Source organism: Talaromyces rugulosus, chromosome II (genome assembly GCF_013368755.1).
Source record: "Talaromyces rugulosus chromosome II, complete sequence".
Classification (NCBI taxonomy): domain Eukaryota; kingdom Fungi; phylum Ascomycota; class Eurotiomycetes; order Eurotiales; family Trichocomaceae; genus Talaromyces; species Talaromyces rugulosus.
This window is the reverse complement of record NC_049562.1, coordinates 3,775,098-3,788,770: the sequence shown is the minus strand read 5'-3', so window position 1 is coordinate 3,788,770 and position 13,673 is coordinate 3,775,098. Positions and strand designations below refer to the sequence as shown.

The 13,673-nt window shown below is 45.7% G+C and overlaps 3 protein-coding genes across 3 annotated transcripts; 1 reads left to right on the top strand and 2 right to left on the bottom strand.

Annotated features, from left to right (window-relative positions):
* Window positions 1-4,893: 4,893 nt before the first annotated feature.
* TRUGW13939_03775 (uncharacterized protein) lies at window positions 4,894-5,655 on the top strand (the record flags this gene model as incomplete). Its single annotated transcript, XM_035486954.1, has 1 exon — window positions 4,894-5,655. The coding sequence occupies one exon, from the start codon at window positions 4,894-4,896 to the stop codon at window positions 5,653-5,655; it is 762 nt and encodes a 253-aa protein (XP_035342847.1).
* A 1,316-nt stretch (window positions 5,656-6,971) lies between these two features.
* On the bottom strand, window positions 6,972-8,429 carry TRUGW13939_03774 (uncharacterized protein; the record flags this gene model as incomplete). Its single annotated transcript, XM_035486953.1, has 2 exons — window positions 6,972-7,916; window positions 8,013-8,429. The coding sequence occupies 2 exons, from the start codon at window positions 8,427-8,429 to the stop codon at window positions 6,972-6,974; spliced, it is 1,362 nt and encodes a 453-aa protein (XP_035342846.1).
* An 800-nt stretch (window positions 8,430-9,229) lies between these two features.
* Window positions 9,230-10,864, bottom strand: TRUGW13939_03773 (uncharacterized protein; the record flags this gene model as incomplete). Its single annotated transcript, XM_035486952.1, has 1 exon — window positions 9,230-10,864. The coding sequence occupies one exon, from the start codon at window positions 10,862-10,864 to the stop codon at window positions 9,230-9,232; it is 1,635 nt and encodes a 544-aa protein (XP_035342845.1).
* Window positions 10,865-13,673: the final 2,809 nt, after the last annotated feature.

The following is a 13,673-nucleotide window of genomic DNA, read 5'->3' as shown; positions in this document are numbered from 1 at the left end:
GGATTTATGGAATTAGACTTGAGCTATGTAGCTAATCAATCCTACATGAACTTAATTCAAGATTCCTCCGTTTCTCGAAATCTCGTATAGTTACTATATCCGGAAGTTGAGTACGCGAAGGCGGTGAGTAGCGTCCGGCACTAACCAAACTGGGTAATATCCTGGCAGAATAGCTTAAGTATGGGAACGACTAGACAAGAATAAAACCACCGACTTCCAGTCTTTTTCGTTGTGTAGCTGCTTTTGAAAGACAATGCATCTATGATGATGGAACTACATAGACCAGACCTCAGCAATAATACTCTAGATGTCTTCAGCACATTTATTTTCTAGTGTTCGATAGTCTACGTCGGAATCCATAACGTATTTTATAACCCCCGTCGGCCACATAAGCCATCTCGGCCACCCGCCCCACAAAAAATTATTATATCGACAAAAATGGAATAAATAATCAGAATTACTATATAATTTCTATGTCAAATTGTTCGGACAGTACGTGCGAATATGCCTAATTTGTTTATAATTAGAACAGGTCCGCGGTACGCGTCTGTGTGCCCCCGAAGCTATTTCTGGATTAGGAAGTTGTAGAGCTTTCTAGGCTATTAACACTGTTACAGCGATTTTATGATCCTCAGAGACCGTCAAAATCCTTAATTAGTTAATTAGATGATCTCTTATTGTATATTTTTACTTCTAGTAATGGTTCGCTGCTTATAGATTATAGTTTTCTTATATTAGAATAATAGCAGAATTCATCGCTAAAGAGTATTCTTTTATTAACTAATTTAATGTGCGCCTAATAGGTGAATTTAAATTAATAAAACATTGTCTTATAAATCAATCTATCATCCTCACCTAGCAGGCTAAATTTTTAATATTTTTTAGTGTTTTTGGGGATCAATTTACACTAGAATAGGCTATACTAGGGAGGGTAGATATTTATAATTGAATGTCAAGCTTCGATAGTACATGTTCTAGGTTGAATAGAGAAATGCCAGTTGCTGCAAAGCTGCTTTTAATATTTTATATAGAATAGGCTTTATCTTAAATTTCCGAATATATTGTTAAAAAATCGTTTTTATTGATATGGTTGACGCTGCAGCGCATCTGGTTTTCGACCGTATATCTATATAATTGTTTGAGAACTGTAAAAACACCTATATCAAGCAGCTAAAGTAGATAAGACGAGTGTAGCGGTATGCATATAGAAATAATGTCATTCTAGGTGTAGTACTGGTTGAATAAAGGTATAAGATAACTATTATAGCTATTAAAAACCAGTATACAGTACTTTCTAGTTATAATTAATCTTGTATAAGGGTTAAAAATCTTTTAAAGCTATTTAATCCCAAGTTTATTAGACATCCAATTATTTAGCAATTTAGTGATTAACTAATTAGGAAGTAAGTAGAGTAAATTATACTAGTCAAGTAGCTTATTAACTGACTTTAATATAATAAATAAGGATAATGCGATTCCACACACACTTATATATTCTACAGCTGTGATCTATTTCTAATTCCTAGACTACACCAGACAAGGTTTTTTTTTATAATCAAAGCTATATACAACTTTTGCAGTAAAAATAATCCCTATAACAAACCCGGTCTTATCAAAATTCTAAATATCATCTTCAATAATCCTATACTCGGTAAAAGCGCGTGTAAGATTATCAAAAAAGCTATTTATAATTATTAGATCCTTGTATAAAGCGCGCTTATAGTTATATTTATAAATGTAACAAGTCTTAAGGTTTTACTGGCGTCTTAAATAATTGCTCACCCAGTATTTACCAACGGTAGGTGGTGAGTTAATAGAATTGCGTTTAGCAAGCAAGCAATTAGCCATAAGCTCTACCATCGAGGACCTGACGGGGCAGCCACGCTTATCCATAGAAATAATCCACTCGCGAAGCGATATTTCCTCAGTTTCTGATAATTTAGTGTTATAAGCGCGCTTATATGAGCATTGAAAGCGACCGCTATATCTATCTTAAAACATCAATCTTAGAACGTTGAAAAGACGCGCCGCTTCGCACACACTAGTGATTTGGCCTTTTTTTAACGCATTTACAGCAAGCTAAAGTCTACCCTCATCGTTTAAGGGATTTTTTGCAGCATTCCGAGGCATATTACTGTGTTGGTGCGATTTTCAAATATGTGTAGGGTGGAAAGTGGGAGAAAATTGAGGGGGTGGCCGAGATGGCTTATGTGGCCGACGGGGGTTATAAAATACGTTACATATTTGAAACTTAATTACGGGACGTAGAACAGTCAATGTTAAAGAATAGCTCAGATAATACACAACATCAATTATATCCAGACTTCCAATGCGCAACAAGATAGCTTATGTACATTACCCACCACTCTTCCATTCAAAAACGATAACTGATTTCTCTTCCGAGCGTGAATCTAGGCGTGTACTCAAGGTCTATGGAGTTTAAGCCGGCTGTTTATTGTCGCAATGGATTGGAATTTGTTGATTGTTGTTTCCACTGCGGGGGTTGCTTACAAAAACGCTTTCGAAACCCCAAAACTGGCTCAGATTATTTATTGTGTTATCAGATAAGTTGGAATTGCACCCAGTTTTGAATTTAATGACTTTTTAGTTCTTAAATCTATAACAATCACCTAACTCGATAGGGTTCTAACCGTAAGCCCTAACCCACTCTCTTCAAACGTTACTAGTGGGCTCCAGAGCGTAATAAAAAGGAAGTAATATGTCATCCGGCTCGACCTTTCTGTCTCATTGGACGAAGCAGGTTAGATATTGAGGCTCTAGATCGCATGATACAGCTTTACTTAGTAGGGAAATAGCTGAATTAACTAGTTATACATAAAAATAGGTACAGGGTTTATGTACAATTCGCTAATAAAAACTGTTTTCTTGGTTTGCTTCCATATGACCGCAGGTTGGCCTAAGGCGGATATGTCAACACTTTCTATGTTCCTTCGCTAACTCCCAAAAATTTGGTGAAACCCACGAGCACTTGTCATGAAGCTTTTGCTGTCTCATGGCGTCCTTCAAGCGCTCGACTGAAGCAACGGTGAGTTTGACAAGGGCGTCGTGTATCTCATCCTCAGATGCATTTGCTTCCACCAACGTCGCTACCATATATCTGGCTCTCTGGACTCGCTGTTGAAGCATAGCTATGCGTTTTGAGTCGGGCCCACCTGCCAGCTTTCGTTGCACTTGACGCCTTTCACTCCGGTGCCTATCCTTATCCGTGTTTGGACTTGGGATTTTCGCTGTGCCACTTAGCTCGCAGTCGTCGCATATCTTCTGCTCTCTTGGCATTATATGCTGCTTTTTCATCTGGTGTCATTGCGGCTATTTTGGCTTTCTGACTCCCTGGGTTATGCAAACATAGACTCGACAATTATCGAGATTGCTTTAGCTTCCACCAAACCATACCTACTTGGGACCCAACCGTATTATACGCGAAAAAGCGTAATGAACTTTTGCTTCCTCTTTACTCGTAAACACCAATTTCCCATACGTTCCTAGGTCCGACGTACGAGCCCAGGGTAATTCGAGCAGTTGTGCAAAGGTTGGGGCGGCCTCCTGATTCAAAAGCACTTATACTTTTTCTGGAGTATGTATGCTTGTTTATCAACTGAAGAATCTTTTCATCATTCCATGACTGGTACCCAAGTATTATGCATTGAGAACCACCTAATTCGTTGAATAGTGACTCGAGTACGCTCTTAAAAGATCGGAAAAGTTCGTTTATTGGTTTGCACATCCATTTTAGATTGTGAAGAATGGAACCAATAAGAAATTCGAGTCTGATAGGTTCAAGAACGGTAGGTGTGACGGTTGTGGAGCACGTTATCTCGAATAAACTAATATGAGGAAGGGAAAAAAAAAAAAAAAAAAAGGGGAAGACTCCCGAGGTCACTTGCACAATAAATAACCAAGCTCTGTGGGCGGGCCTATTCCCCTTCTATCCCCGCTCGAGGGTGTCCCCAGATCTGGCACCGCTATCGCTATGGGTTGATGCCTCAGGCCGCTAGAGGGAGTCCGGTGGTCATCTACATGTACCAGAGCCTGTGTCGTGACAGTAGGAAGATATTTTATTCGCTGAAGACTGATGAAGATAGTCGTTGAAAAGCTCTCTGATGCTCAACATTCAAGGCGTTGGGGAATCTAGTTCAATGTTTGATCCCCCCTGGAAGTGAAATTGAAATGAAGTGTATACGATATATAACATTGAAGCACCCTGGAAGTAGCATCTTCTATATAATCAATACTGGTATACAAAAAAGGGACCACCGCCACGGAGTCAGGAATCAAAATATTGAGCTGGATAATGCCGTTTTTCTTTGTTACTGACACTCATAACAAAACTTTCAAGGAATTTCGTTTGCTTCAGATATCCAATACCACCCAGTGGATAGGCAGAAGCTCTACTACAGGGTTTACATGTGGTATCACCAGACCTGCAAATTTTTCAGTTTTAGACCCGATTGTTTGATATCAACCCACACACCACAAATAAATCCATTCGCAACTTATAAAAGTCTTTGTTCTGTTTTAGCCACAACAAATCCCAGGTTATAAATCTTGAATATAGCGGATATCACTGTTTGTTACATCAACATCACACACCAACAAATTGATAGGGGGCATGTAGATATTTTTTGCATGTGTTACTAAATATACCAGTGGACATGTGTAATTTCTCTCATTCTTTTTCTCTCTCCTTTCTCTTGAATATATTCATGCATTCTAAAGCCAATCATTGACATGATGGTGGGGGATCTTTAGTAGTGGTTGACGTGTTGCGGGACCCAAGCGGGGATAGATACAAATAACGATCTAGATCTGATCTTCACTTTGTACTTTGTACAGCTCCAGTCAAAGAAACGCAAGTGCAAATGCAAATGAAAAATGCTACAAAATATAAAAGACGATTTATCTGGCCTCATATTTACTCGATCCTCAGCAACCAAAGTATTAGGCCTTCAAGACTTGTCGTCGCCAACGATTCCATCGCTTGCGCTCAACACTTTTACACTCTTCTCCAGTCTTCCTGTCGAGCTGCGTTTGATCATCTGGAACTTTGCAGTTTCCGAATCTCGTCTCATCGTAGTTTCTTACACGACCAACACCAGCGAACTCGACAGCGAAGTCTTTGTCGACGCACCCCCGCCCCCGCCTTGTCTCTCCGTATGCCACGAGTCGCGCGCAGTGGCACTGAGAAAATATCAAAAATGCTTTATAACTGAAAAATGTTCCTCCCCGGCGAACCTCAATTTTGAAAATGATTGTTTCCTGATCGGTGGACCGGATGCAAATATAGACATGGATTATCTGATGTCTGTTCTTCTGCCCGGAGAAAACTCTCACAAAGTACGGTTTTTGCATATGTCACGCGGGTGTTGGAAAGAGTTTGCGTATTGGAGATATCTTCGAACCCGGTTTTCGGGGCTGGAAGAGTTGACCATCAGTTTTCCGACTGGCGCGTCGTTGCCTCCGTATACGCATGATTGTTGGTATGGGGCCTTGAGTCGGGAGAATAAGGAGATTGTGGTCAAGATTGAACTTCATGAGCATCAAGAGGATCAGCATGCTGATAAGCCTAGGTGGAAGCCGCGGTTTGAGTTGAGAATAATACATTACGATAGTCCGCCTTCAAAGGGGAATTACTGACGGGATGTTTTATGTTTTACGGCAAAGATTATTTCCATACCAAGTGTCTTAACATGAACCCGCTCCTTGTATAAACAGTCGGGGAATTGAGATTTTGTGTCTTTTGACGACTTTACTAGTTGACAAGAAATAAATTATACTTAATAAAACGCAGTGGCATTTTTATAGGGTATACCGGACACCAATTCTACTAAAATTGAACTCCTAGTTCCTCTATTCATATCCATGACGTTTCAAATGTTATATAAAACGCCCATGTCTTTCAATGTTTTCTCTTATGCTTGAAGTATGGACGTATAAGATTCCACTTTATAATTGTAACAATCTGTCTAAGCCTGCCGTGGAGACCGAAGTAGAGGAACAATCAAGAGAACAAGCCTCAAGCGCATTAGTATGTTACTTCTTAGCCTCTTTCCCTCCCTTTTGATCATGTAATTACTAAGTATCATACGCGTTCTAGAGAAACTATGAATGTAATTTCACTACCAATAGCGAAAAGTTGGCATGGAGCCATCTCTTGAAATAGGGTTCATCCAGTACAATGGTGCTCGCTGCTATACGCAGTAATACGTTGGAGAGGAATGGGTCCCTCTTATCGTGAGTGATTCCTTCTTGCTAAGCCTATGTTAAAATACTAATATATGGATATTTCATTCCAGAACAGCCTACAAAATGCCCCAGATGTCATCATCGCTGACAAATTTATCACCAGCGGCGAGGTGCTGCACAACTGCAGTACCTCTGCCATTCAATCTTTCGAGGGGGCATATGTTGCGACGAAATGGGGTTGGGAAAAACATTTCTAGCTATCCTTGCGATGGGACTGGCCAGAAGCGATCCAGGTGAATTTTCCCTGGTCGTGTGCCCTGCTTCCTGCAAAATGCAATGGGCCCACAAAAATTGCACAAGTGTATAGACGGGTATGTCAAAATAATATCTTATTATTTGTTTTCATATACTGAAGCTATGGTGCATTAGGGGCATGAGCCTAAAGTCTTGGTTCTTGAAGACAATACAAAAACCGCCCAGACTCTCCTCTCTGAGAAGTGGGACGTTGTCATCGTCTCATATCATTTCTTGGGTATGAGCTACAGGGCTTTCAAGAGCTTCGTGGACAAAATACTGAAATACAACGAGGGTATCGGCATCAAACCGGTCCGCCCCATCACCGCCTTCCATAGCGAGTTTTGGAGACTGAGTCAAGAAAATGGTCAAACGGCTTGTCCTTACATATACATGAGGTGTGTAGTACAACAAGTAATAATACACTCGCAAGAGATACAAACTAGCCAACTCAACTACGATATCTCCCTGTTTCAGCTTGGAGAAGCATCTCGCGTCCAAAACTTCCAGCCTTGCCGATTCTCTTGCACTCCCACTCCAACCAGCCGATTGATACCTTCAGCCCCGTCAGCATTCTCAAACATTTCCTGATCAATAACCACCTCATCAACCTTTCCATTACTGTCGTTTCGAAATACGGCAGGCCAAAGCACCCCAACTCCGTCAGCACCTAGAACAGTCTCATATGTCCGAAACCCTTCAGCAGCAAACTTACGCCCTAGCTCTTCAATAGTTTGATTCTCGATACCGGGGGGAAAGAGCGTCATAGCACAGCCACCACCTCCAGCACCGGTGATTTTTGTCCAGCCAATATCCGCATAATCCACAAGCTCGCGAATACGCTCTAGACGTGGGTGGGAGACCCCCAACGTAACCAAGAACCCGTGGTTCATACCAATAAAGGCCCCCAAGTGTCCGAGAGCATCAGAAGTGCCACCACCATGGAAACCAAAATCAGCGGATGAAATCAGGTCCAGTGCAGATGTTGCAAGTTTGCTAATCCCATCCAAGATCATCTCTGTTATTTCAGGGTAATTGGTTTTTGACGTTTTCACTTTTTCAACTTGCAAAGCTGTGGATCGTGGTTGTTGAGTGTCGACGAGAAGGAGTGGTAGCTTGGGGAACTTGGTGAGACGAATGACGGATGATGATGATGATGATGTTGTTGCTGTTGTCTCAGAGGCGTTTCTCTGGTACATCACGGCCTTCCCACCGGCCGAGACTGTATTATCTATTCCACTAGGGTCTCCGTGTGTACACAGTTCACCCACGAATGCCCAGCGATTAATGTACTCGATTTGCTTGTCTGCTTCTTCAAGAGACTGATCTGGGTGGGGTGGTCCGGCCAGGTGCCTGTCTGAAGGAGCAGCGCTGCGCTCAAGCAAACGCAAACACTGGCACTGCTTCCCAGGCCGGCGCTAATAGGGATGGTAGATCGGAGTGTAGACGAATCCAGGATTATCCGGCGAACCCAGCGAGAGGAAGAGATAGAGAAATGCGGTTGCGGATTTTACATGGGTTTTCCGCTGCTTCTCTGGAAGATGTTTCGATGGCATAATAGCTTGAAGAAGCTGCGAGTCGAGGGTGTCGACAACAACCGAGTTATAAGACTTTTGCTTGGAAGGAAGTTGATGGAAAACATTCCATGGTAGAGCATCAATGTCCCAAGTATGGTTTAAACCAATATCCCTGAAATTCAATTGGGCGGTAGGTCGTCGTGATTTGGGAAAGATGGTGACGAGAAGATATGACCGAAGGGAGATGGCTGCAGCAATAGCGGGCTTACCATACACCGCGGCATGTTCCACCAAAGACAATGACTTTTCCTGGCGCAGACACCATGAATGTTGTGGATGCCATTGTCGATGAGGGATTGCTCTCCATCGAGGGGAATTGAGTCGCAAAAGCCTGTCGTTGGAGGGTTTGCTCATGCATTTATTATTTCTCGACGGATGCGAGGCTGGGACTTATTGATGCTGCCTGATCAACAACAACAACAACAACAATAGTAGAGCCTCCATGTGGATATCACTCGATAATCCCTGCTTCTATCTTCTTAGTTTTTATTTGTATAGTATTTATATTTGTATCCGTATAAAAAAACTCACGTATATCGTCACTTTGATTCAAATTGATGATAAAGGCCTAAACATCACAGTCGTAATCACATTCATTCAATAAATCAAAAAACAAAAAAATGCAGCAAAATGCACCAAATCAAGTTCCGCGGCCATCCATGGCAAATATACGGAAAATGACATACAAAACAAGACAAATATAGACAGTCAAAAAAAAAAAAAAAAACTCCGAAGAAAACCCCCCCTTGCCAATGCAGTGCATTGATGTTTCCAAATCTCTAATGTTTCACACAACTTGTAGGTAATGAGAGAGAAAAGAGATAGGGAATAGAGAGTGACTATGCACAACATTGAGGATAAATTAAAAAACCCCGCTGGTCCGAAAGAGAGAAAAACGCCTAATAACCTCAACCACCCCATGGTGATACCGATCACAACCCCCATGTATGAATTGACCACCACGGAGGGACCTGTCCCCCGCAGAAACCATGATATAGACACCTTTAGTATTATGCATTTATTGGTATAAGAAAAAAGAAAAAGAGGAGGCGGGCCAAAGCCACGAGCCTCATATGATAGGAGACCTTATACAAAGTCGTAGGGTTAACCGTTGAATCCCCAAATTGAAAGCTGTCGTTTATGTGTTGGACAGCTCAATACGCTGCCTGGCGTCTGGATGGTCGGCGCCCGTCGAGGGAAACGTCTGGCGAATATCGAACCTCTCCGTAGAGCGGACGGCTGTACGAAGATTTCGAAGTAGCAGCAGGTCGAGCCATCCGAATTTCCGGTTCATAAACGGGATCGTAGACGTGAGAGCGCGACGATTTCGTACGACTCGAGCGTTCCCGCTCAGACTTCGACAACGGAGACGTACTGCGATAGCGCGCTTCCGCGGGTTCTCGAATAATCGTTTCCGGTTCTCTATCAGACGGCTCAACGATCTTGAATCGACTGACCTTCGGGACACTGTTGGAGCCCTGTAACACCTCCGGTGTACCGGGTCCACTGGAGTAGCCAGAGTCGTTCCGTTCCGTCTTTCGGGTCCGAGATTTGCCAGGAAGTACGCCGTCCATGGCGATCCCGGCCACCATGCTCGTCAGCGTCGACATGCCGTTCGATTCGGAGCGAATCAAGCCCTCGCGACGTGGTCGGGGATGGGGAGCGGTCGAGGAGCGAGACACTGGCGGAGGAGCTCTAGAAGATGAGACCTTTGGCGGCGAAGCGCTAGTGGTAGTCGTGCTCCGCTCATAGCCCCGGGCTGGAGAGGACAGACGGTCATGAGATCTCCGGGATGTACGATGCGGAGAGGACGCAGGATGCCGAATATCTTCATCCCGAGAATAGCCACGACTGGAGTATCGAGGAGACTCCCGTTCATAGCGAGCGCCCTCGTACGAAGAGTGAGTGCGAGAAGGGCGGTAGCGTCGGTCGAGCTCAGGAACAGGCTCTTTGGTGCGATGAATGTACTCCTGGGCATAGGCATAGTTGTCGCTTCCATAATCCTCGCCTTCGCTTTCAGTCTCAGAATCTATATGACGTCGTCGACGCCTGCGGGACGTAGATGGATCGGTTTTGCTGCGTCGAGGGGCTGATTCACGCGGTGAAGCGCGAGAATCAGTGGTGACTTTAACTGTGTAGTTGTATACTATTTCTTCCTCAGGGTCAGAAAAGTCGTCGCCCGTGTAGCTGGTTCGCTCGTACTTGTCAGAAGCGTCGCGGCGACGTTCCTTGGTACGATGCTTGGCGCGATCCTGATTTTTGGTTTTCACATATTCGCGATCGGCTTGTTTTGGTGTCCTCGGGGACGATATCGGAACCGACTTGGTCTTCTTCTTCTCTTCGGTGACCTTGGTATGGGCACGTTTGGTCGATTCACTGTATTTCTTGGAGTAGGTTGGCGGCTCTTCGGTGTAGCGAAACTCATCGCTGTCGGTGAAAAAAGCAGCATCAGCAGGAACACGTTCTTCGTACATGCGTCCATCGCGGTATTCCCGACTAGAAGCAGCGCTCCTCGCCGCGTTATGGGAGTTCACTTCCTTTCTTAGTGCGGCCAGGCGGACGGCCTGGTCATGCAATCTACGGCGCGTTTCATCGGTGAGAATCTCGTAGGACTCCTGGACTTTCTGGAATTCGTCGCTGGCCTTGGCGCGGAGAGCATCGTCCTGGATCTTGTCTGGATGGCATTTGAGGATCAGTTTTCGATAGGCGAGTTTTACTTCGGCTGCAGACGACTGCTTATCCACCCCTAGCACCTGGTAGGGGTCGAAACTGGGTAAATTCGTAGCCATGATGTTGAGTGTATGAGTATGGCGAGAAGGATGTTGGCATGGAGAAGTCGTGCCAGTGACAAAGAAGGTGGTCAGGAACTGAGGTGGCGAGACTGGACGGTTTAAGAGGATGAGTCAAGAGGGTCGATGACAAGGATAGTTGCAGGCAAGAGTCCGAGATTGACGGGCGGAATGTTTCAACACATCCTCGAGGTTGAAAGGCAGGCAGTCCTCAGGAGCGCAATTGAAAGAATCGAAGAGACAAGGATCGAAACGACGAGAGATATCAAAGAGGTCAACGACAATGACAGCGACAATGACCGGGGGACAGGAGTGATTGACAGGGGAGCGGCAAAGCGAAGATTAAGAATGATGGCGAACAGTTGAATCAATAAGGAACAACAACAGCTTCGGGCTGGCCGGGGTGGCAGTATTCACGGGCGGCGACGGAACTGCGACTGGGTCGGTCAGGTCGTAACGGCCGTACGCGCGGATACGCTCCACGCCCTGTTTGGGTTTAGCTTGCGAGGGGCGCTCTAGCCCGGGCGGGCGCTGACTGGCCGAGCAGCGCCGAGAGGGGCGATATCGTACGGTGAAGCCGGTACGATACGGTACGCGATCGACGGGGGGAAAGTCGCAGTTGGTGGTTGTAGCTAGTTGTTGTCACTACTACTAACAAATCACCTGCGCATGACTAAACCTGGTATTCTGGAGGGCCAGAACCGCGGTCAGGCACAGGCTCCCGATTAGGAAGTCGGCGCGAATGTCTTTCCAGAGGCAAAAAAAAAATGAGGGCAAAAAATGCAAACGGTCTCAAACTAGTCGAGCTGCGCCACGCTCCCCAGCCTGGCTAAGGCTCTCTGGCTGTCGCGGGACGACCGACGAGGAACAAACGAGCAGGATTAAGAATGACGAGCAATGACTGATTCAGCGATGACACACCTCAATCACCCACTGGCCGAACAGTCGAGGCGCTTCCACCGAATTCTTGAGTCTGGTCAGAGGTAACTCGTGCAGCCCGGCAACCACCAATCGTTGGCAGCGAGAAAGCAGCGGTGAAGCGCTGCCCAAGCAACACAGTTCGCAGTGCCTCACACACAACGCAACGGAAGTGGACAGCAAACGCTAAGCTGGTAACACGCTGTTTCGCTACGGAGGATGACACGCGCTGCGAGGGACCCCGCCGGTGCAACGATTTACAACGTGGGGTTTGGAGACAGGGCTCTTGGCAGGTGATGAGTGGTCTGACACAGCTAGGAGGTAGAATGCAGAACCACAAACGGTAGGGGGGTATTTGCTGTTAAAAGCGTTAAAAGCACATGGACGGCCAAGAGGGACAATCAAGAATCATGGAATCGTCTCAAATGACCGGCGGCAGGAGGAGGAGAGATGATACAATTTAACATGTTGATCCGCATTCTAGAGCCTCGTCGCCAGCCACTCGCACCCTGGTCTCCGGGTGTCCATGCGATTTCAAGGCTGATCCATGATATCCATCATAATCATCGGATACGAAAAGCTAAGTGAGAGGTGTCTACATTCTGGGGGCCAGTGGTCGCTTCTGACTTGCTGTTTTCCCTGGAGCCGCCGCGCTTTGATTAGCTACCGACAAAGCCCATTTTGCCTGCCAATGCTGCACGAAAAGACAAGGCTTGATCGTCAGCTGTCGATTGGCGATGGTAGTCTGGTCTTTGCAACCCGGGGTAACTGAACCCGGACAGAGGACGCCAGGTTTCGCCCTGATCACTCGATGCGGACGGAATGCAGAGGACCTCCTGTCAGCGTTCTAAGTTTCTAACGCATCTCGACGCACCGTCAAGATCAGCGCGAGCCCTGCTGACGTAGTGGCTCAGCCAACGCAGGGCAGTCAATCGCGGGTATCCGTATAATCGTCAATGCAGCAGAGCAATGCAAGCCCGTAACTAACGAGTTCACGAGTCGGACAAGTAACAAGTCACCCACAGCCTACGATGACGATGACGAAGCGGAACCCACTTTTCAAGCTGTGCGGCCCAGGTGGGGCTCCCGATCAGTGCGCCGATGCTACTTTGGCCAATCAGGGCCGGCAGCAGCGGCTCCATCACATTGGGACCCACTGTGACCCCCTGATTCGCCGCTTCCATGGTGCGCACCGCCCACAAGAGCCCCGCCTTGGCGACAACTGCAGGCCTCTATTGGCTAGAGTCTTTCTACCCCACCCATAGGGACCACTTATCACACCATCAGCCAATTGGCTGCCCTGGAAGACATTCTAATTCTAAAGGCTAACCCGTTTAAGCATATACAGGCTCAGGATCTCCTGCAGTGTGACGGTTTTGACAGGTATTATTATGTCTCTTTGTTATCATCTGTATATTAACAGTGCTGCCTGCTTGCCGTATCAGATCCGCAGCATGACAGGTCCGTTCGTGCCATGGCTGAGGCCATACAGACCGGGGGAGCGCACTCAACTGCCTCATTTGTCGCGGCTGAGTCTCTCTCCCTCACCTCGCTCAGCTATATCAGTCCCGCGTCAGCAATCAGCAATAATAATCATAAGATATCCAATTATCCATATCGAGTAAAAAGCATGCAAAAAGATGATGCTGCGCCAGCTAGTGAATTAATGCTGCCGCTCGCCCAATCGAGTAATACTAAATCATGAGTCCTCATTTTTAGTTAGTTCCAGAAGGCAACCAATGTTGCACTCTGGATGGTTCATGGCAAAGAAGTGGGGTGGGAACTTGGAACAGACAACGCAAAATCGAGACAAAAGCGGAATAATTAGTGAGACAGGTACCATTCGCACATGCAGCTGAGCTATATTATTAATCTCTCCTCGTGCAGCGAG